Source organism: Pelmatolapia mariae, linkage group LG4 (assembly GCF_036321145.2).
Source record: "Pelmatolapia mariae isolate MD_Pm_ZW linkage group LG4, Pm_UMD_F_2, whole genome shotgun sequence".
NCBI lineage: Eukaryota > Metazoa > Chordata > Actinopteri > Cichliformes > Cichlidae > Pelmatolapia > Pelmatolapia mariae.
In genome coordinates this window covers 19,926,458-19,947,705 of record NC_086230.1, presented here as the reverse complement: position 1 = coordinate 19,947,705, position 21,248 = coordinate 19,926,458, and the positions used below count along the sequence as shown (strand labels likewise).

Sequence of the window (21,248 nt, the reverse complement as noted above, 5' to 3'; positions counted from 1 at the left end):
CTGTGCCTATGTAATTGCACTTATTGTATTTCTTGCCTTTTATTTGAAGCCAATTTTCATTTACGATTTTCATAGACTTGTTGAATAGCAGCTTCTGCAGCGAGCACCAGCGTGAGAAAGATAAATTATTATCTGCTGCTGCACTTCCCACATAGAGGTCTCTGGGATTTGCATCCTTCGTTGTCCGCTCTGTCTCCCGCTTCTGCGCGGTCTCATTTGTGCTGCTTGCACCTTGTTGTTTCAGCTCGCCAAGCTTGTAATGCACTGTATACACAACTGTAATTTAAAAAACAAGAGCGCTCATTTGGATGCCAGGAGAAAACGATCTCCCTCTCAGGCGCGCAGGGTGAAAAGCACAAGTAGGAATGGGATGAGGTTACCATGGTGACAGGGACACACATTTTGTTAAAATGAGTGCGTACAAGTACAATAGACACGTATGACAAAGGAAATCTAGTTAGGCCTTTATTAGAGTTAGAAATCGCGCAGCTCCTCACCTCAAACTTCTGTCGGAGCTCAAGGTTGACATCATCCACCTCGGGAATGGGAACATTGTAGTACTCTCCCTCTTCCTGGTTCAGCAACTTGTACCTGACAGTAAAGAAAGCAGAGAAATGTTTGTTGAAATGTGCAAAAACTGAGTGCATTTATTAATCAGTTTTCAAAACACATCACGATCTTTATTCAACAGAGTACCTGTTTTTAGATGAAGCTGTTTGCAGACCTGTTCTGTGAGCAGTAAACACTTAGTCACGTACATATCATAGATTAGGTTTGCAAAGCTGCATTTAAACAAATGCAGCTTTGCAGTGGTGGAAGGGTTAGACCAAAGCCTAGACCTCAACCTGTGTGATGGGACCTTAAGAGTGTGTGCATAAATGTCCCCAAACCTCAATGAATAGAAGCAACGTTAAGAGTGAAGAGTGGGAAGACGAGCGGGCCAAAATTCCTCCTTATTGACGTAAGAGAATGAAAAAGTCACGCAGAAAACAGTTACTACAACTTATTACTGCTAAAGGATGTATTTAGTTCTCACAGGACTGCAGAGTCCTCCTCTACTTCCAGTATAGACATCTTCCAGCCACTTGTCTAACGACCTGTAATATCCAGTGAAAAAAAAATAGCAGCACGCACACATGCATACAGTACGCCTAAAAATGTTTTGGTCCGGTGTCTCGGAAACTACTGCAGGCATTTCCCAGAGCTTATAACTGTGCTCACAGCAGCAGTCAATCAGACTTGGTTTAGGCTAAGTCGCTGCAGGTATGCTAACATGGTTTATGGAAGAGTCATTTTAACAGGTCTGTGAGTGCGTGTTTATCAGACTGAGACAAAGCAGCCAGACAAAGACGGAGAGGCGAGGAAATGAGTCTAGTAGGTGAAGTTTGTCAGCGTGAGTGGACCTGGCTGCAGATGGCATTTCCGTCTGTTTTACGCACACCCTGCAGCCGTTTTGTTGTGGTCAGTGTCATGTCGACTTTACAAGTTGGCAACCTGCGATGACAAATAAGCTCTATATTAAAAATAAAGCAGATGATCTACAATATGAAGTTTAAAACTAGCTTCCATTGCTGTCTAAGTTTTTGTAAATATGACTTTCCAGTGTTACTGGCATTGAAAGAATTTAAAGCTCGTGGTTGTTTATATAAACACAAAGAGACACACGTACCGAACTGTATTTTGACTCTTATAAAACAGCGCGGACAAAAGCCAACTAAAAATGTTCACATTGATCATCCTCCTATTCAGCTCTCTGAACGCCCACAATCAAGCACAAACAATCCATGCATGAATGATGCCTGAAAATGAGGCTACTGGACAGTAGTTCTTCCATTCATGTAGTCCTCCAACAGTATAACAGCATGGTGCACATACATAACTGCAGAACTTCCCACAATTATCACAATTATAAGTGGCATCCTCTAACCTGGGATATCATTGGAAATTTGAAGTATCATTGATAAATACAATTTATTCATTTGATGTTTGTAATTGTAAATTGGGCCCACACATAATTAGGAACATAATAAAGGTATGTAGTGTGTGTGTGTGTGTGTGTGTGTGTGTGTGTGTCACTGGGTTTATTTCCAGACTGTAAATGTATGTGATGTTCACACATGAAACACTAACTTAACACTAACTCTGTACTCAGTGATACATACTGTACTCAGTACAGCACAGTAATAGAAGATATAATTTATATTACTGACACTCCACTATGTTTTTTACCACTTATCTTGGCTTTCTACCACAGATTATGATAACAGCATTAGCTATTATGTGAGGGGGAAAGACAATAAGCTTAATATGAAGGAAGTTGAACTATTATGACTTCTGCCAAATCCTGGCATCATCCTGGATTTTAAAAGTCGCGTAGCACTCCACAAGTTTCAAATAATTAGTTCACTATTAGTTTAAAGTGTGAATTACTGAACTGATTGATGTAAATTCTACTTTTTTTTACTGACTTATAGAACAACCATCAAATAAAGCTTCTTTATCCACATGTCTAATTGTTGAAACGCATGAGTGAGTGTACGAGAGTCAGAAACATAACTGACCATCCAACATTAGGAGCTTTGATGAGCTCAGACACTCCAAACGACATGGACCCCATGAAGTCATTCCGAGTGGTTCGGTCCCAGTCCCACACCTCGATGGACAGACGACGGTCCTTGTCTGATGCTTTCAGCTTACTGAGCACATATACACAAAGCAGGAGGGAAAGTAACACAGTGATGTCATGCTTAATATTCACCTGATTTAATGAAAGTATGATAAAAAATGTCATTTAAACAAACACACACATACAAACTTTGTCACTTACAAGGTGAAGGACTCGTTCCAGCAGGGGTTGAGAGAGGAACGGATGGTCCTGGTCTTCTGTTTGGTTTCATTCTTTGGATCCGGGATGAGCTTGAGTTTAACATATGGGTCTGATAAACCATTTGGATCCATTGGAATCAGGTTCCTGGCTTCTCCGACTAGAAGAAATACAACACACAGAAAATATGGTAAGACTTTATGATACAGCCCATGACTTAGGCTATAATTCCCCTGTAATTAAATTGAATTAAATGCATTTTATTTTGAAATTACAAAGTAATTATATTAAAGAAGCACACTAGAATAAGGAGGTAACAACTGAGGTTTTTACAGGAAACAAAGAAATAATTATGCTATAAGTAAATCTAAGAAGTGTGTTATTTAAATGCTGTATGATTTCCTGGTAATTTAGTGGAAAAACTAAAATTTTTCCTCATCTTAGATCATAAGTACGCTGTACTTTTTGGGGAGTGGGACATACTACGGAGTGGCTTACCCTTGTCTGACTTCTGGGTATTTTACAGGAGAGAAGACACATTATACATATAAGTAATAAGTAATAATATAAAACAGGACAAATTAATAATACAAAGTCAAACAGAATGAACATTAAATCCACTCCGTAATACAGCACACGCCCAGGAAAGTACAGCGTACATATGACGGGGAATATTGTTTAGAAATATTACCTGTAATTATGCAGTATTTAAAATTATTGATGTATTACTTTAAATTTTCTTACAGCATAATTATTCTTTTGTTTCCTGTAAAAAGCTGACTTGTTACTGCCATACTACGCCTTTATTTTTGTAGGGAGTTAGATCATAATTTCAAAATAAATCCATTAAAATTTCATTTAATTACAGGGGAATTATGCCATTATTCACAGTCCATTTTATAAAGAGTTACCAAAAATATAAGCACATACGTTTGAGTATTTGCCACCCACCTCCCAGCTAAACGCAAAGACTCTGTGACTTCGCACTGACTCAGGGGTTAAAAGGCGCACAGATGGAAGAACGTAGATGAAGTGTTGATGAGCGGGATGGATAGAAAGGAAGAGGGGTGAGTCACTGCAAGTCACTCCATGGCTGAACAGCCAACAAGAACGATCTGACCTTCACTCAGAAGCAAATTATCTGTTTGTACTCTACTGTATACATGGGATTCTTCTTTAGATAGACAGGCAGATGGCTGATCAAATCAGGCTCCACATATGTTCATAACAGGTGCTGCAAGGCAAAGCATACTGTCAAAATTCACTTAAGTTGAAGTGTGAAAAAACACCAACAGGAGTGTAACGCTGGTGGGTGTTAGGGCGCACGCACACGTAAATCAAAGAAAGAGAAAAAACAGAAGCATATTGCTCGCCCATAAGTCACATTTTCTCTTGCAAAATGAGCAAAAGTGAAAGCAAAAGAGGTGAAAACACGTCTTTGTGTCGTTTCTTACTGTCTCGCAGGAAACACGTGTGAGCGGATATTGTGAAGGACACATGAAAAATGATCAAATAAAAACAAGTGATAACAGCAACAGGAGCAGGGGGATGAGGTGGCATGAGCGGGCCACCATCACCATGGCGACAGCATCTACTGTTAAATGGCCACTCCCTCATATATGATGTAATGTATAACAGGGATCAAACAGAAGCAAGCAAGGAAGGAAGGACAAAGTCTACTTTAAACAACACGCCACTAAATGTAAATCAGAGACTTTGAAATGACAAAACTCTTAACAGATGGAAAGCAGAAACAGGATCCCACTGATCCTGTAAAATAACGTTTTTCAGCTCCACTCTCCCCACTCTGTATATTTAAATGCAATCAGACACACTGCAGGATAAAGCAGCTCTGGAAAAACAACAAAAGAACAACTTATTCGTTCTAGTTCCACTGGTGGATTTCACATTTGTGGATGTGAAAAAGTAAAAAACTCTGGAAGAAAGACAAATGAAGGCTTTGAGTTTAGTGAAATAGAGTTAAATGACAAGTCAATTAACACATACACATCAGCTATATTCATTTTAAAGCAAAAATGTCCTGATCTCAGTGATCATCTGGTTGGATCCTGTACACTATATGATCGCATATGCATTACACGTGTAGGAGCTGCTCAGCCATACAAACCCAGGCCGTGAAGCGCCCATGAAGCACCGCTTCTGTGCTGATGTTAACGCAAGAGGAGGTTTTGAACTTGGCAGTTACTGAGTCGGCAGAGTGTTGGTGCCTTTTAATGGACTATGTGCCTCAGCACTCAGCAAGCCTGCTGTGTAACTGTATGTGGCCTGTCACTTTGTGGCTGAGTTCCTAAATGCTTCCACTTTGCAATAATACCAGTTAGAACTGATCGTGGAATATTTAGGAGGGAAGAAGAATAGAGATCTCTGATGTTGTGCCTTCAGCCCCTGGTACTCCTTTCTGATCTTGCTGCTCTCTGGGACTGTCACATCCCAGGGATTCCTCCTCTTCAGTCTCCACTATGTCTGCTTGTTGGCCAGCAGCTGCTTCTCTGTCTGGAAGTTGAATTCCCACAGGACCTTAGCCTGAGTGTTGTTCTCAACCACCTCTGGCACTGGACTTGGGGACTTCTAATACATGTGCAGCATAGAGGTTCGTCTACACTATCCCAGCCCCAGCTTGCATCTTAGATCCTGCTACTATGTGCTGGGGCTCCTCCAGCCTTTATGGAGCTGGAGCTCGGGGCCTGTTCTTGTGCTGATCAGAGCGTGTGTGTTGTCCTTTAGGCTGACCATTTCTTCATATCAGTCACAGCCTCAACCACTCAGTGGTACATCCCATGGAGGGACTTGGTTATCCATGGCTCACAAGCCAAGAGCTTAGAGTTAACCGTATATATGCTGTATGTATCTATACATATTACATGTATTAATTTACCCTCTTCCAGTTACATCCAAGCTTAAATTGTTCCTTTGATGTTTCATGACTTCCAACCTCTGGCCTCGCCCATTTGGTATGGAACATAACCAGTCAGTCAAAATGAATTCTTCCAAAATAAAGAAGAATAACGTGAGCTAACAAAAACACAATGTATAAAAAAACAAAACAAATCATTAAAAACAATGGTAAATATAGTACATTCTATCAATGAGTCAGTCAGTCAGTCTGATCAACTTCCTATTGCTTCATGCACTTCCAGCTTAATGCAGTAGAGGGCAGTATAGGTCTCCTGCTTGGAGTTGCAAACATTGACAAAAGCTCTTCTCTTTTTCATTGTTGTGTTGTTTTAACCTCATAGTTAACTCTTTGTCCAGTGCACATTCTCAGCTACAGTAATCACCTTTCCTGTCTTATCGCCTCTCTCTCTCTCTCTGCGTCTCTCACGCACCACACAGACACACACACACAAAATGAAACAAGCGGCAGAAGGACAATCTCCCACGTTCTCATCTAAATCCTCCCCTCTGCTGGCTGTGGCTGTGCTCACAGGCATCAGTCACTTCCATGGCAACGCTGGCACCAAACAACGCCAAAGAAACTTAGGCAAGCATGTAAACACCCTAACTAGGCACAGGCACACAGGCGTGTGTGTGTGCGCGCACGCCATGTGCGGATAAACAGAAACTGCTGTTTAACAGACTCTACATAAGTGTGTGTGTGAGAGAGACCTGTGGCGCATGTGCTGTGTATGTAATTTACACACACACACACACACACACACACACACACACACACACACACACACACACACACACACACACACACACACACACACACACAATGAAACCTCATCATCAGCAGTGATCAAGGACTATCTCTGCTGTCGGTTGTTGCTTAGCTACAACAAGAGCTGCTTGCCTTCTGTGTCCTCCCCTCTACTCACTCCTTATGAGGTAGCTGCTAATATAATTAGGGTGTGTTTGTGTGCGTTTTGTTTTTATGCAGACATATTTTACATTAAGCATCTGCGTCAATAAGTAACTTCAGCACTGGAACCTCTCTGCTATTGTCATGCTCTGTGAAGAAGCCAAACATAAGCCTGATACTGAAATCTTCTACAAAGCAAAAAAACTAACCCTTAGCATTGCCTTTGAAGTTTTGCAGTGTTTCTTCTCGAAAATGACTGCTGTCTATTAGCCAGTGCCAATCGTTTCTCTAAAAAGTCTTAAATTAATTTATCTGTTGCACTTAAGGCCGTTGGACAAAATCTCTCAAACAGCAAATGCAAAGATACCAGCAAATCGTTTCAAATTTCCTGCGTATTATTTGATGTATAACAACAATAGCACCACCCTAACATTATCTCCTGTATCTGAATGTCAGCTTGATAAAAATGTGCCACAGCTAAAAATGACATATCATTTGGATCCCGGGGTGCGTGCATGCAGGGCTGCTGTGGGCCAACAGTGTAATCTCTCCCAAAAAAAGCTTTGAAATTCAAATGTGTTGTTGCATAACAATGCCATGTGCAACCAATGAATGCCTGATAATCTTGGGGGGGGGGGGGGGCAAATATGCATGGCCAAATGGGAACTAGATAGATCCCTGCTGTGCAGTGCCTGGGATCTGAAAACAGAGGAACAGAGAAACAAAATGAACTTAAAAGTTCTATTTCTGGCCATGGTCACTTTTAGGAAGAGCATTTAGGACATTAAGTACAGGCTTTAGGGCCAGTTCCCACTGCACGTCTCACACACACAATGAGATTAATACCTTTCCATCTCTCATCACAACTCCAAAGTATCAAACCTGTTCACACTGAATGCATAATGAGAGAAACCGCACTTTGATGACATTACTTTTACAGTTTGAAAAACAAATCGGTATCGCACCAAATGATACATATACAGTATACTCGAAGCTTCTTTGACAAATATCAGTTTGTTTGTACTCACACAATTCAAACTAGTGAGGGTTACAGTTAGGATTAGAAATGGAGTTATGGGTTATGGAGCAAATTGGTGTCTTGTCTCCATGTTTAGTCTCCAAATTAAATACAATGTCCTTACATCAAACACACCAAGGTGATGGGTAGGTTGCTGGAAAACCAGCTACAGTGTTGTTAGAGTCAGTGCAGGGACACTCACATCACATGCAAGCTATTCTGCATTTTATCTAGCAGACCAGTATAATTCGCCCTCATGTCAAAAGAGGGTGGAACCTTGATTTTGACTTTTGATGTTGCCTTTAACGAGTTTCAAAGTCTCGCTGCTTCTGGTAGTTTCTAATTTGCCTCCGATTTTAGGTAATGAAGGATGCAGTAATGTCCTTATGAAGGACAAGCGGAGCAACATAAATGATTGAATCACTGTTTAGGATATTCTGTAATGTAGTTCTAATGAAACATTAGGGCATTTGAAAATGTTTACGGGTGTCAATAAGGGAAGTGTCAATAAATCCTGCACATAATCAGTGAACGTCCAATCATAGCTTAACAACCAAACTATAAAGTTTGGACACTGCATAAATGTTCATGGGTTTATCCATGGTGCTAAACAACAAAATGAATTAGGACACAAATGTAACCTAAAACTCTCAGAAAGCAGCGTCAACCAGACAGTTACTCTGGACAAGATTACATTTGGCTTCCAGTAAAACTGCAAGGAACTTATGAGGAATATTAAACCAATTTCTAGGACTGCCTCCTTCATCTGCTCAGTATTGTCCAAATTAGGTACACATTGTCTAAGAGTTATGCCCAAAAAAAAAAAAAAAAAAAAGAGGCTGGACTACTATAATTCGTTATTAGCCAATTATCCTAAAGGCTTCACAAAAAGCCTTCAGTTTACCTAAAAGGCTGCAGTAAGAATACTTATGGAGAGAAAAAGAGATAACATTTCATCCATATTAGATTCTTTTCATTGGTTTTGTGTTAACACAGCAGGCCTTATCCTGTGTTAAAGACTTCATAGTATCATGTTATTCCAATAGAGTATTTCGCTCTCAGAGTTCAGTCTAAAAAGGGAGTTCTTCCTCCCCACCATCACCAAGTGCTTGCTCACTGGGGTTCATTTTTGGATATTATAGGTTTTATTTACACTGCAGTATCAGAACACTACAATACATTTTTCCAGTGTCTTCTATATAAATAACTATTCCTTTTTTTCTACAGAATGGGGCAGAGAGACTGATCGGGTGTTTTAAATACCTAATGAATCCTAAAATGAGCTTAATGAACTAGCCTGCTACAGACATTTAAATGACTAAACCAGCAGCTTTGAATAAAAAGTCTGATTTTCTCGACAGCTTTCTGAAATCAAGGACTCCTTATTTTCAAGAGTTTCAAATGGCCTAAATCTGCCATAGAAACTTTATGATAACTGAAGCCTCCATAACTAGACTATGAACATTCTGGTAATGATAAAATGAAGCAGCATAGTCATATTTAATGCTTCCAAACATGAACATTAGTGAGTTATAAGACAGTTTTTGACTTCACACATGGAGAGATCTTTCGCATGTGTATAAATTGTGTTTCAACATAATGCCCTGAATTTTAATAAGCTCTCACACACAAACAGATGGCCTACTAGATTTCTCAAAAATGACAGGCATACATTTGCAGTAACACATTAAACTCTTCATATTAAAATAATTGTATTTTATTTGTGTTATCAAATATTACCAAACATTCAGTATCTGTACTGTACATCTGTCAGTATCTGAGGAAAAGTATCTGCCCTGATTCCAGAGTTTTTTTGCGTATTTATAAATATGATACTTAAATGTTTCAATTAAACTAATTTTATTATTCAACAAAGATAACCAGAGTGATTTCAAAGGGCAGTTTTCAAAATTAGGATTTCATTTATCAACAGAAAAAAGCTATCCAAATCTGCCTGGCCCTGTGTGAAAAACTAATTGACCCTTTATTTTTTTATTTCACTAGCTACACCCAGGCCTGATTGCTGCCAGACCTGTTGAACCAAGAAATTGCTGAAATAGTCCTGTATGATAAGGTAGACTGAAAGATCTCAAAAAGCAACACATCACGCCACCATCACAACAAACTCAAGAACTCAAGAAGGTCATTGAAATGTATCAGTCTGGAAAGGGTTACAAATGTGTTCTTTTGGGACACCAATGAACCACAGTGAGACCCATTATCCACAAATGTGAAAACTTGGAACAACTTTGGCTGGCCAAGAGTGGCCGGCCTACCAATATTACGCCAAGAAAACATCGACGACCCTTTCAGGAAGTCACAAAAGAACCCAAAACAATATCTAAAGAACTACAGGCCTTGCTTGGCTCAGTTAAGGTCAGAGTTCATGAACAAAAAGAAAGAGACTGGCATCAATGGGAGGGATCCAATGAGAAAACCACTGTTGACCAAAAAGCGCTCAAAGGCTTGTCTCACATTTGCCAAAAAGACATCTTGATGATCCCAGAGACTTTTGGGAACATGATGAGACAAAAGTTGAACTTTTGGTAAGGTTTTAGTCCAGTTACAACAGTATTTCATAAAAATAGCATCAAACCAACAGTCAAACATGGTGGTGGTAGTGTGGTAGCCTGGGGCTGCTTAGCTGATTGGGGACAACTTGCTTTAATTGATGGAACCAAGAATTCTGCTCTCTGACAGAAAATCCTCAAGGAGATGATGTCAGTTCGTGCCCTGACGTTCAAGCTCACTTGAGTTATGCAGCAGAACAAAAGTCTGAAACACACTGGCAAGTCCACCTCTTAATGGCTTAAAAAAAATAAATAAAAAAATAAGTCCCATTAAAGGGTGACTGATTGAAGTGCAACCGCATGATCTTAAAAAGGTCGTTCATGCTAGAGAAACCTGCTAAAGTGTGACTGAATTAAAACAGTTCTGCAAAGAAGAGTGGGCCAAAAGTCCTCCACAGCGATGTGGAAAACTCCCAGCCAGTTATCACACACTAGATTGCAATTGTTCCTGCTGAGGGCGGCACAACCAGTCATTAGGTTTATTTTTTCACATGGGGCCAGGTAGGTTTGGATAGCTTTCCCCTTAACTTCAGGAAGGAGTGCTACTCAATGTGAAGTCTCGCTAATTGTAGCCCTTATCTTTGGTTACAGCCGCACTACAGTGTGTTCATTTATTTAAGACACACCCACAGACGATTCAAAGCCCTGATCAGACACACTTAGATATGTAACTGTTATCCTCATATTTGTCAAAAGCCTCTTAGAAAAAAAAGGCCTAATATTAGATATTAAGCCCTTAAGTGTACTAAAAGCCTAGTGGCACTATGTGCAGTGTCAGCGCAGGGTAAAATTTATTTGTGTTCAACTATGCTTTAAACCTGAGGCAAAGATGTCAGCAGTAGAAAATCTCACCCTGAGTAAACCGCCGTGCAATCCGCCATCCTCAGATGCTCTGAGTGTGTGTGTGTGTGTGTATGTGTGTGTGTGTGTAGGCAAGTCATGAGGGGACGTTTGCATGTTTGCCTTTTCTTAAAACTCCAGAATAAACGTCTGCTCATGCCCATAGGTTATTTATGTGACTTTCATGAGAAGAAACGGCAATTCGGGAGAGGAGTAAGAGAAGGATGAAGGATGAAATCAGAGGAAAGAAGAAAGAAACAAGCAAGGATGGAGAAAATAAGAGAAAAAAGACATGAAGAACAAAAGCAGAGGAAAGGACAGAGAGGATGTAGATTATGGAGGGAAATGAGTAGTCATTCAACTGAAAAAAAAATAGGGTCCTATGATGATGTCCTATTGAGGAAGAAAATGGATGTGGGGAAAACCTAGACGGGTGAGGCGAGCCCAGGTCTCGAAGGAACAGGTAGGCGAAGACAACACGAAAAGTCAATATTGGAGGAAAGATAGAGGAGAGAAAGAAGGAGACAGAGAGGAGCGGGTAACAGAGAGAGAGCCTCGAGAGCTTTGTCTGTTTTCTTGGCTGGAAAGATTTAATCAAGTTCACATCGTGCGGTGAACCACAAAGGCCCGCCACTTGTCTGAGGGGAGCCAGAGGGGAGCCAGAGAACAAGCTGAGCCTTCGCTGTTCAGACCGCTGTCATTAGGGAGGGGGGGGAAAAAAACCCAACCCAAAACAAAGCAGCACAAAGCACACACTTTCTCTCCCGCCCCTCCTGTGTTGATCTTTATCTACTTGTTACCAAAGAAAACTCTCAATCATGCTTAAAGCTGTGTGTCAGCGTTCCCATCAGTCTCATTTTCAGCTTTATTTCACTTGATGAAAAACTCTTATCTATATTTATGGATTTAAAAACTTTCATGGTACAGTAGAAGCGCTCTTTCCACCTCATGATAAAGATCTTCTATTTAGCTGAAATCATCAACATTATTATGTTAACGGCTTTCATTTCCAGCTACAGCAAGCCCCTGTGAACTCACTGTATGTGTCTGCTTGACACCAAGCGGGAGACACATGACGTTAATGACTCTCTGTTGAACAAAGTGGAAGCTTTTTACAGCTGAATAGCCAAATGGAGACCCATGTGTATCAAAAAGAAGAGCAAATATTGGGCTTGTTGTACGCTGGCAGGTGGGCAGAGCCAGTATTAGACCATTAAAATATAACCATGGCTATTTCAATAACTAGTCACTTTAGTCTGAATAATGTCCCCCTTCAAGTTTTGATAAGTTTTTGCTTGTATGCAAGAAAACAGTAAATGTTGTCTATGAAATTAAATAACCAGTTCTCAGAGTGGGTGTCAATAGAAGTTGAATACACTCACTAGTCAGTTCATCAGGCACACATGTTTAACCACTCGTTAACATAACTATCTAATCAGCCAATCATATGGCAGCAAGTCAATGCATGTAAGCATGGAGATGTGGTCAGGTCGACCTACTTTAGTTCAAACTGAGCAGCATAAAGAAGGGATAAAAGTTGAGTGAAGTAACTTTGAACGTGTTATGGTTGTTCGTGCAGGATGGGCTGGTCTGAGTACTTAAGAAACTGCTGATTTAATGGGGTTTTCCCACACAGATATCTCTATTTTACAGAAATTGCCCCCCTCCCCCCCCCAAAAAAAAGAAAAAAGAAAAGAAAATATCCAGTCAGCAGCAGTTCTGTGGGTGAAAATGATGTGCTGATGCCAGAGGTAGGGAGAGAGGCATGCTTTTAACTGCTTTCAGCTGATAGGTAGGCCATGGTACCTAAAATAGGCACTCAGTACAATGAAGGTATGCAGAAGAGCACCTCTGAATCCCAAGTCAAATCACAGGGTTGCAGCAGCAGAAGTCCACACTAGATTCTGGTGTTCTTGGCAGACTTTGGGTCCCTTTGTACCAACTGAGCATTGCTGAAAAGCCACAGTTTACCTAAGTTTTACATGAATACTACCATGGTATATCCAATAAAATAGCTAGTGAGTGTATAAGCACAGCTTTTTTGCTTATTTTGCTTGACTTGAATGGCCTTTTAAATATAGGTTTGCATTGTCCGTCCATCCAACCATTTTCTTCAGCTTATCCGGGGCTGGGTCGTGGGGCAGCAGCCTAAGCAGAGAAGTTCAGACCTCCCTCTCCCTGGCCACCTCCTCCAGCTTGTCCAGCGGAACGCCAGGGCGTTCCCTGGCCAGTCGAGAGACATAATCTCTCCAGCGTGTCCTGGGTCTGCCCCTGGGCCTCCTCCTGGTGGGACATGCTCGGAACACCTCGCCCAGGAGGCGCCCAAGAGTCATCCTTATCAGATGCCCGAACCACCTCTACTGGCTCCTTCTTTCGATGTGGAGGAGCAGCAGCTCTGCTCTGAGCCCCTCCCGGATGGCTGAATTCCTCACCCTATCTCTAAGGGAGAGTCCAGCCATCCTTCGGATAAAGACCATTTCCACCGCTTGTATCCACGAGCTCGTTCTTTCAGTCACTACCCACAGCTCGTGACAATAGCTGAGGGTAGGGACGTAGATTGACCGGTAAATTGAGAGCTTCGCTTTTACACTCAGCTCTCTCTTCACCATGACGGACCGCATTGTATTGCTGTGCAATCCCACCATCCTCAGATGCATTGTATTGCTGGAAAATAATCCATAGCTTTAATCTACTGTACAGTAACACCAATGCCAATGACATTAAATGCACATTCCCAAAAATAAAACCTTTAAAAAAAACAAAAAACTAAAGCATGTGAGCCGTGGAAGGTGTAGCAGGTCCCAACTTTTTCTGCTTGACCTTTCTGTCTGATTGATTTGAGCACAAACCTAACTGACTGACTAATGAAATAATCACATGTTGCAGCTCTGACAAATACAGACAGAGCAGCTGTATGATGAAAACAAACACAGAAGTCCAGAGTTTATATTTTATCAAAATATCAAATGCCACAAATGCCAGTAGCAGGTGCTGCAGAGCATACTGTGGTACATTCAGTGAGAAGTGGCACAAACACATTTAAAAAACACTGGAAGGCTGGTGGGTGTTGTGGCGTGTGTAAGCATAAAATCAAGGACAGCAAGGCAGAAGAAAAAGAAGGCTTATCAATTCAGCACGGTAGCAGCCACCTATGTCGCAGTCTCTGCAAACGCGTTCACTTTCAGCAGTGTCCGTCTAGCCAAAAAGACTGAGGTAACCATGTCAACGAGATCCCTGCTGTCATCATCACGGCTAATAGCCTGCCTCGTTTGCCCATCGTCACCATCCCACAAGTCAAATTCACAGACAGACGAAAAACAAGAACATAAAAGAGGACATGTAGCTGTCAGTGCGGTGCACCAGATCAAAGCAGTAAAACACACAAAAGAACTGGATGTTGTGTGCAGCACACCAAATAATAAACTGCAAAGTAAAAAAAAAACAACAACTGAAAAGCACTGCAAGCAGACCGAACAATCAATGTCAGACTGATGCTGAATATTCCTCATTTTTTCCCCCATTTTGAACACTATAAACGAACACACACTTTTTTATGAAAGCAATATATTTCCACGTCAATCACATCTGCCACTCTGCTCCCGCTGTGGCTGCAGGTTATTCCTGTCTGAGCCCCACTGAGTTAGAAACTATTTATTGGCCTCAGCAATCATATTCCCTGACCACCCCTGTCTCGCCCGGCTATTGCATGTGTGTGCGTGCGCATGTGTGTGTGTGTGTTTGAGTGTGACAGTGAGAGAGGTTGTGGAAGTGACCCAGCAGTCATTTCTCTCACTGCCAAAGGGTTTTTAACACCGGAGAGTTCTCCACTCCAGGTGCTGCTTATGACTGACAGGATAATTTGGAGGTGTTGAAAACACACACACACACACACACACACACACACACACACACACACACGCGCGCGCGCGCGCACGCACGCACGCACGCACGCACACACACACACACACACACACACACACACACACACACACACACACACGCACACACACACGCACACATTTGCAACACACAGCTATAAAAGCAGCAATGAGTTGATTTTTATGCTGGCAAAGTCGCACGCTACATTATTTTTAGACATAAGTCACAGTTTTTATTAAGTTACAGGCTTGAAAATTGAAGAGGATTTAGTTCCTTTTGTTTTTAAATAAATCCTTCTGTCAAATAGTGTGATTTGGAATCAGGTAACACTTTATATTACAGCTAGGGCTGGGTAATAAAACAATAAAGATAATTATCGCAAAATAACTTTTTCTCGATGGAAATAGCAGACAAGATTTGTGTCCCAGTTCAAGGATTGCATCCTTCAAAGGCGGATTACATCAAAGCGTGGCGTTGAAGGCAAGATTCATTGCGCCCCAGTGGCAGTGGATAATTTTCTTTTTCAAAACTTTTCAAAATTTATTAAAAAAGAAAAAAAAATAGATGGGAAACAGCCCAAAGAAAGCAGCTGAGAAATAAACTTTTAAAAGTAAGTAATGGGTTTCATACCACTCAGTTATCTAACAGTACAAATAACAAAATAATGAGGAACCTTAAACCTGTGGAGCGTGAATCATGAAATACTTTCCAGAAAATTCAAATTTTTTGAAACTACCTGCGAAGTGAAAAAAATTAAGTTTTAATTGTTTAAATTTGATTATTAATATGTTTTTGCTACATCTGGCTTTTAAAGGTGTTTCGGGGGCTGGAGAGTCACACTGATGATGTAGAAACTCACAGAAACCCATTTATCAAATATAAAACATTCTGCATTACTAATTTACCAATACTGAGTACCAATCACATATCCTAATATGCAGCTTTCACTTTTACCAAAACAAGCCGTTTGTAACATTAAAATTTTACCACATTGTAGTTTAAATTTAGTGGGATTTTTTAAATTTGTTTTCCCCATTTTCTCCCCCAAAATAGAACACCTTCAAGGAGGATTTCCAATTTTTTTCCAGTAAAGGCCTTGGTCTGCGAGTTATCCATCCTGGCTTCTTAAGAGTGAAACTTGTAATGCTCCAGAAACATGCTAGAGCATTACCCAAGCCTACTTGTTCCTTCAACTGTATGATGTTGCTGTCAGTTTGGGTTTGCCACATTTATTCAGCTTCTGATGTTTCTCACTGTATCGGGTTGGTTAGCCAGCAGCTTTGTTTTTTTTTACGTCTGGAACTTTTAAGTCCCACAGGATGTTCACTTTGCAGTCCTTAAATAGTTTGGCGTGTCCCACTGGGACATGGAGACTTCCAACCCAAATTCCACACAGATGTTCTTGTACACTGTCCTAACCTCTTGGTTATGCTTCACTCATATACATCATCTATCTGCTGAGGATACGTCTTGAAGAGTTTGATCTTCCACAACCTCTAGAAACTGCCGGTAACCTTGTCAAACTTGATAACTGGTTTAGGCCTGTGTGACTGAGGTCTAATGGGAAAATTATGGTTCAACAGTGGAAGTGCGCGGGGAATCATGAGCAGCTTCGGACTGCCCATCTACCTGCAGTGAGCGGCTGTTGTCAAATGGGGGCAGTGTCAAAAAAATGGTACAACTCGTCACTAGGTACAGTAACTGTTGCTTGTGCTATTGCTGATCCGTCAGCTAGCCACAAAGACCTGAAGTGAAAACAAGCAATGAAAAGTGGTCACTGCAGCCACTGTCTGTATTTTTCATGCTGTATTTTTTTTTTATCTTTGATGTCTTGTTTTTCTTGCTTTTCCCATTCCCGGTGAGCTCTGTTACTGCTTCCATTCCTGGTCCGACCAACTTGTTTACTAATCAGCATTTGACCAACACACAGAGCATCATGTATGTCAAGCACCTCTCCATAGGCTCCGTGTGGGCAAATACCTCTATAAACAGACATAACCGTGGTAGCATAAATTAAGCATGAGGTCCTCCAACTAAACTTCCCAACCCTACAGCGATGGTGTATTTCTAATTAAACTTCCCCTACATCCTGAAAAATGCTGTAACATTTTCATGTGGTAGATTAAAGTTAAAAATATGAATACATCCAACATAACTCTGAGACTGAGTACTTTTGTGCAATAAAGTGATTTACAGACAATAATTTAAACCAACCTGTGACGTGTAGCCTGTCTACGCTGACCTCTATCTTGAGGAACAGGCGACCCCGGCGCTCAGTGTGGTCCGTCCCGCACAGGCTCGGCACATTGACCACACACTGTTTGTGCACGTTCATGTCGCAGGCTTGAAAGAGACAGGAAACAGAGACAAACATACAGAGGGTTGACTTCATCTGGAAAGGACTTTGTGTTTGGCTTTTTTTTTTTTGACTTATGCGTGCAGTCATGCAACAATTCATGTTATTGCTAAATGCTAATTTAACACTTGCTGACTTTGAGGTTGAATACTTTTATAAGAGAAATGTTTAGGGTAAGAGGAGTTACTGTGTTTGCATATACTAAAGAAGATGCTGATGTAAAGAACATCTTCTGCCCCTGAAGAAAATATACAAAAATAATACGTTTTTGAGAAGCAGAGCAGGAAGCTATACAGAATTACTCCAGTTAGCAAAAGATCAAGATTATTTAATAACTGTAAGTTAAACTTTATCCTAAGCTTTGCTGTGCTTACATAGATGCTGGCAAGAAAGTAAGTTGTGTCACTTTCAGACACATACTGACAAAGATAAAGCCCTTAGCTACTCTACTAGTGCAAAGGGGATGCCAGTGAAGCAGTGCAGCTCTTTCAGATAAAACAGTTAAACAAGGCTCAAGTTTGGACACCTTTTGTAAGCTCTGTAAGTCAGAATATTTCCACTGAAATATTAATTAGTTTCTCTATGAGTATTGAAGCATGTTGTGTTTAGGCATCACAGTGACAGAGCCCCTCAAAGAGCTGTATGCTGTGCTTACATGACAAAACATTTATTGCAGAGAGTAATCAGAAATGTCTGTTTCAAGTGGTTAAAAGCAGTAATTAAAAGCACCGCTTGCTTTCTCAAATGTGCTGTCTAGTACTTTAACATCAATAAGTAATCACCACATGGATGTGCTATAATCCCTGTGAGCAGATGAGATCACCGTTCAGCGGACTAGCAGTGGGTTGGATGTTGTAGGAAATGTGCTGAATCATGTTACAACATGAGCAAAGGCTGCTGGATTCTAATAATTAAAGATGCTCTTTGTCACGAATCAAAAAGGCAGATGAGAAATGTGTTTTTAATTATTAAATTATCGCCCTGGGATGAGCTAGAGTGCCACCTGACTTTCTTACAGCCTTTCTTCCCCTCTATATACTGCACTTTGTCCTCCCCTATCTAACCCTCCATCCGTCTCTCCTGCTCTCTTCCCTTCCTTCCTCTTCTTGGCAGGCTTGTCAGGCTGACATGCTGAGAGGAGACAAGGAGAGACGAGAGATGGGGAAGCAGCTCGTAATAGCGATGGCCTCCCCACATCAATTTGTTCTGGTGTGCTCCCATTACCATCTGTGATGAGGCCACCACCAGAGACCCACAGATGGATGGACAGAACAAGAGGAAGGGAGAATGAGGCAGGGTGATGGATGAAGAGGCTTTGGAAACGGGGGGAGGAGGGAACAGGAATTGTACAGTGAAGGATATAAAAGTGGGAGAATCTAAAGAGAAATTTGTTGTTGGAGAAGGAAAAAGAGGTGTGGAAGTAAGTGATCAGAGGAAAATACCAGGGACAGTGGAGGGGAAAGGAAGGGAAGAAGTGGGAGGGAAAGGAGACTTTAAATGAGGGAAATATGGTGCCGGATTGGGGTCATACATGCAAAGAAAAGGAAGAAGACTTGAAGGAGGAGCGTGGGTGGAAAGAATGGGAGCACACAGAAGACTCAGCAGGGCAGGATAGTGAATTGTGCCTGGGCTGCAGATGTGTCTGAGTGTAGTACAGTACCAGCCTATTCCCATCTGTTCTCATTAGGTGCGGCTCTAGGACGTAAACCGGCACAGCGTGTTTGACACGGCCGCGCTCTGCACGCTCACATGCACACATGTGAACAAGGTGATACTCACTGTCACATTTCATCCCTTGGTGGATGAGCCCGTACAGCAGCGAGCCACAGTGGTCACAGAAGGTTGGACTGCCGTATGTGTGAATCTTGAACTTGTGCTTGCTTCTGGGGTCCTGGGCAACAAAGACAGAAAACAGTAAGATGATTACAGCGCAAAAGTCATGAGTCACCCCTCATTTCTTTTTATTTTGACTTTCTTTTTCAAAGCGGTCTTGAGCAATAGTTTTTGAAAGTTTAAAGTTTTACTTTGGACATTGGCTGCTTTTTCACTTATTTTCAGTTCAGTCCTTGACCGTGACCATTTTCAGAGTATTTTTGTATTTGTTAATCCATTTAACACTGACCCATGAATCATTCAAACACAAAAAAGACCTTCTTTGCTAGGGTTAAAAAAAAATTGCAAATGTAACACAGTTTGATGGATATAAAATGATATTTCTGTACCAACACAGGGATTCTCATTGAGTTTTTAGTTTTTATCTACAGCATATGAACGGTGTCTGTATGTCATGTTCTTAAGAAACAAGAACAAATCCAGCAAAGAGCTGCCACAGGACCTGAGGGGTGAGTCCACAGCCATCTGTAAAACACAGTGTAGGCTTTGTAATGGTTTGATCCCAAACACACTGCCAATGCAGTAAAAAGCATACATGGATAGAAAAACACATCAGTCATATTAGTCGTGGATTGGTCTCTCCAGATGCTGGATCTCAACATTACTGATGCAGTGTGGGATCATCTTAACAGAGAAAAGAACAAAAGGCAGCCGACCCCCAAGAAGAGCTTTGAATGGCCTTAAGGAAGCCTGGAAAACTATTCCTGAAGACAACTTAAGGAAATGACAAGAACGCTGACTAGAAAGTCAGGCTGTGTTAAAGAATAAAGGTGGTCGTATCAAATATCAACTTTCAAGCTTGTTAGAATTGTATAAAATCTTTTGTTGCTTGCGTTTCACTGTATGCTTTCCAGTGTTTCAATAAATCACTGCACACAGTTCCCATTTTCCTACCCAATTAAAAAGAAATCAGTGGTAGCTCAAGACAGTACTGTATGTAACTGATGCTAGGATAGATACAATATTAACCAGCTTCCTCAACAGTATTGAATACATTGTACATGTCAAGTTTTCAAGCTTGGAGTTTCTGATAAACTATGACAGCGATGCTCAGCCTCCAGGCCACGTACCGGTCCGTGAGTCGTTTGGTACCGGGCCGCGAAAGTTGAGGCTCGGGTGTGAAATGTATGGTTTTCAGGGTTTTTATCGCTAACTCTGTTTCCCTGGGTCTTTTCCTGTGTTGTAGTTGTGTGTCTTATTTTGAAAGAAATATTTACACGTTAGCATAGCGACCAGAGAGCATTAAGGGGCAGAAAGGAGGATGTTACTCTCAATGTTGTTAACGCATTTCAGGAGGACGCTGCTAATAAAGTTACACAATTACACAGTGAATTCGCATTTATTATTATATTTACAAAATACCACAGATTTTGTCTTGGTTGTATCATTTTATTTTGTTGTATTTATCCGCGACACCTTAAAGGCCGGTCCGTGAAAATATTGTCTGACATTAAACCGGTCCGTGGCGCAAAAAAAGGTTGGGACCGCTGAACTATGACACAAGAATCTTAGAAAAACATGGATTGCAGCTTAAGAATTTTTTTGCAACATGTTAAATCAACATTTCTTCCAATGTGTTCACCAGGTTAGCTAATTTCCACAGTCACCACACAATAAACATAGCTATAATTAAAGGTCTGCAAATGAGGGTGGATAAACCCCCACCAGCGTTGCCTCCATCATTCTGAAATGTGTCAGAGTGGCTGGATGTGTAATTATCCAGGCCACTGACTGAGTAAGTGGGCCCGCATCACTGAAAAATGCCCTTTTCTCCACAAACACGCTAAATCAGATAAACAAGAAAATGACAGAAGAAGAGCGCGAGAGAGATGACAGCAGAGGGAGGGCGGAGGAAAGCCTGTGTGTGAAAGAGGAGGGAGCCGTTAGGGTGTGATTGGCAGGGGAATGACTCAGTGGCGTGAGGGTTCCAGAAAAGTCTAATTAACATGCACTTCTTTTAGTAAGCTTGCCTATTTTTACCCCTTTCCTCCAGCCTTTCTTCGAGGCTTTTCTTGTGAGGAAAAAAAAAAGACGTAAAAACA

At 41.2% G+C, this 21,248-nt stretch overlaps 1 protein-coding gene across 2 annotated transcripts in view; it reads right to left on the bottom strand.

Annotated features, from left to right (window-relative positions):
• The window catches only part of prkcab (protein kinase C, alpha, b), a 119,934-nt gene that overhangs the window by 19,996 nt on the left and 78,690 nt on the right, over nt 1–21,248 (bottom strand). For both annotated transcript variants that reach the window (XM_063471788.1, XM_063471789.1), the window contains exons 4-8: nt 19,093–19,204; nt 17,172–17,300; nt 2,828–2,984; nt 2,562–2,696; nt 498–591 (exon numbers count right to left, since the gene is read on the bottom strand). In XM_063471788.1, the coding sequence (XP_063327858.1) occupies nt 498–591; nt 2,562–2,696; nt 2,828–2,984; nt 17,172–17,300; nt 19,093–19,204 (627 nt within the window). The remainder of the gene's footprint in view (nt 1–497; nt 592–2,561; nt 2,697–2,827; nt 2,985–17,171; nt 17,301–19,092; nt 19,205–21,248) is intronic.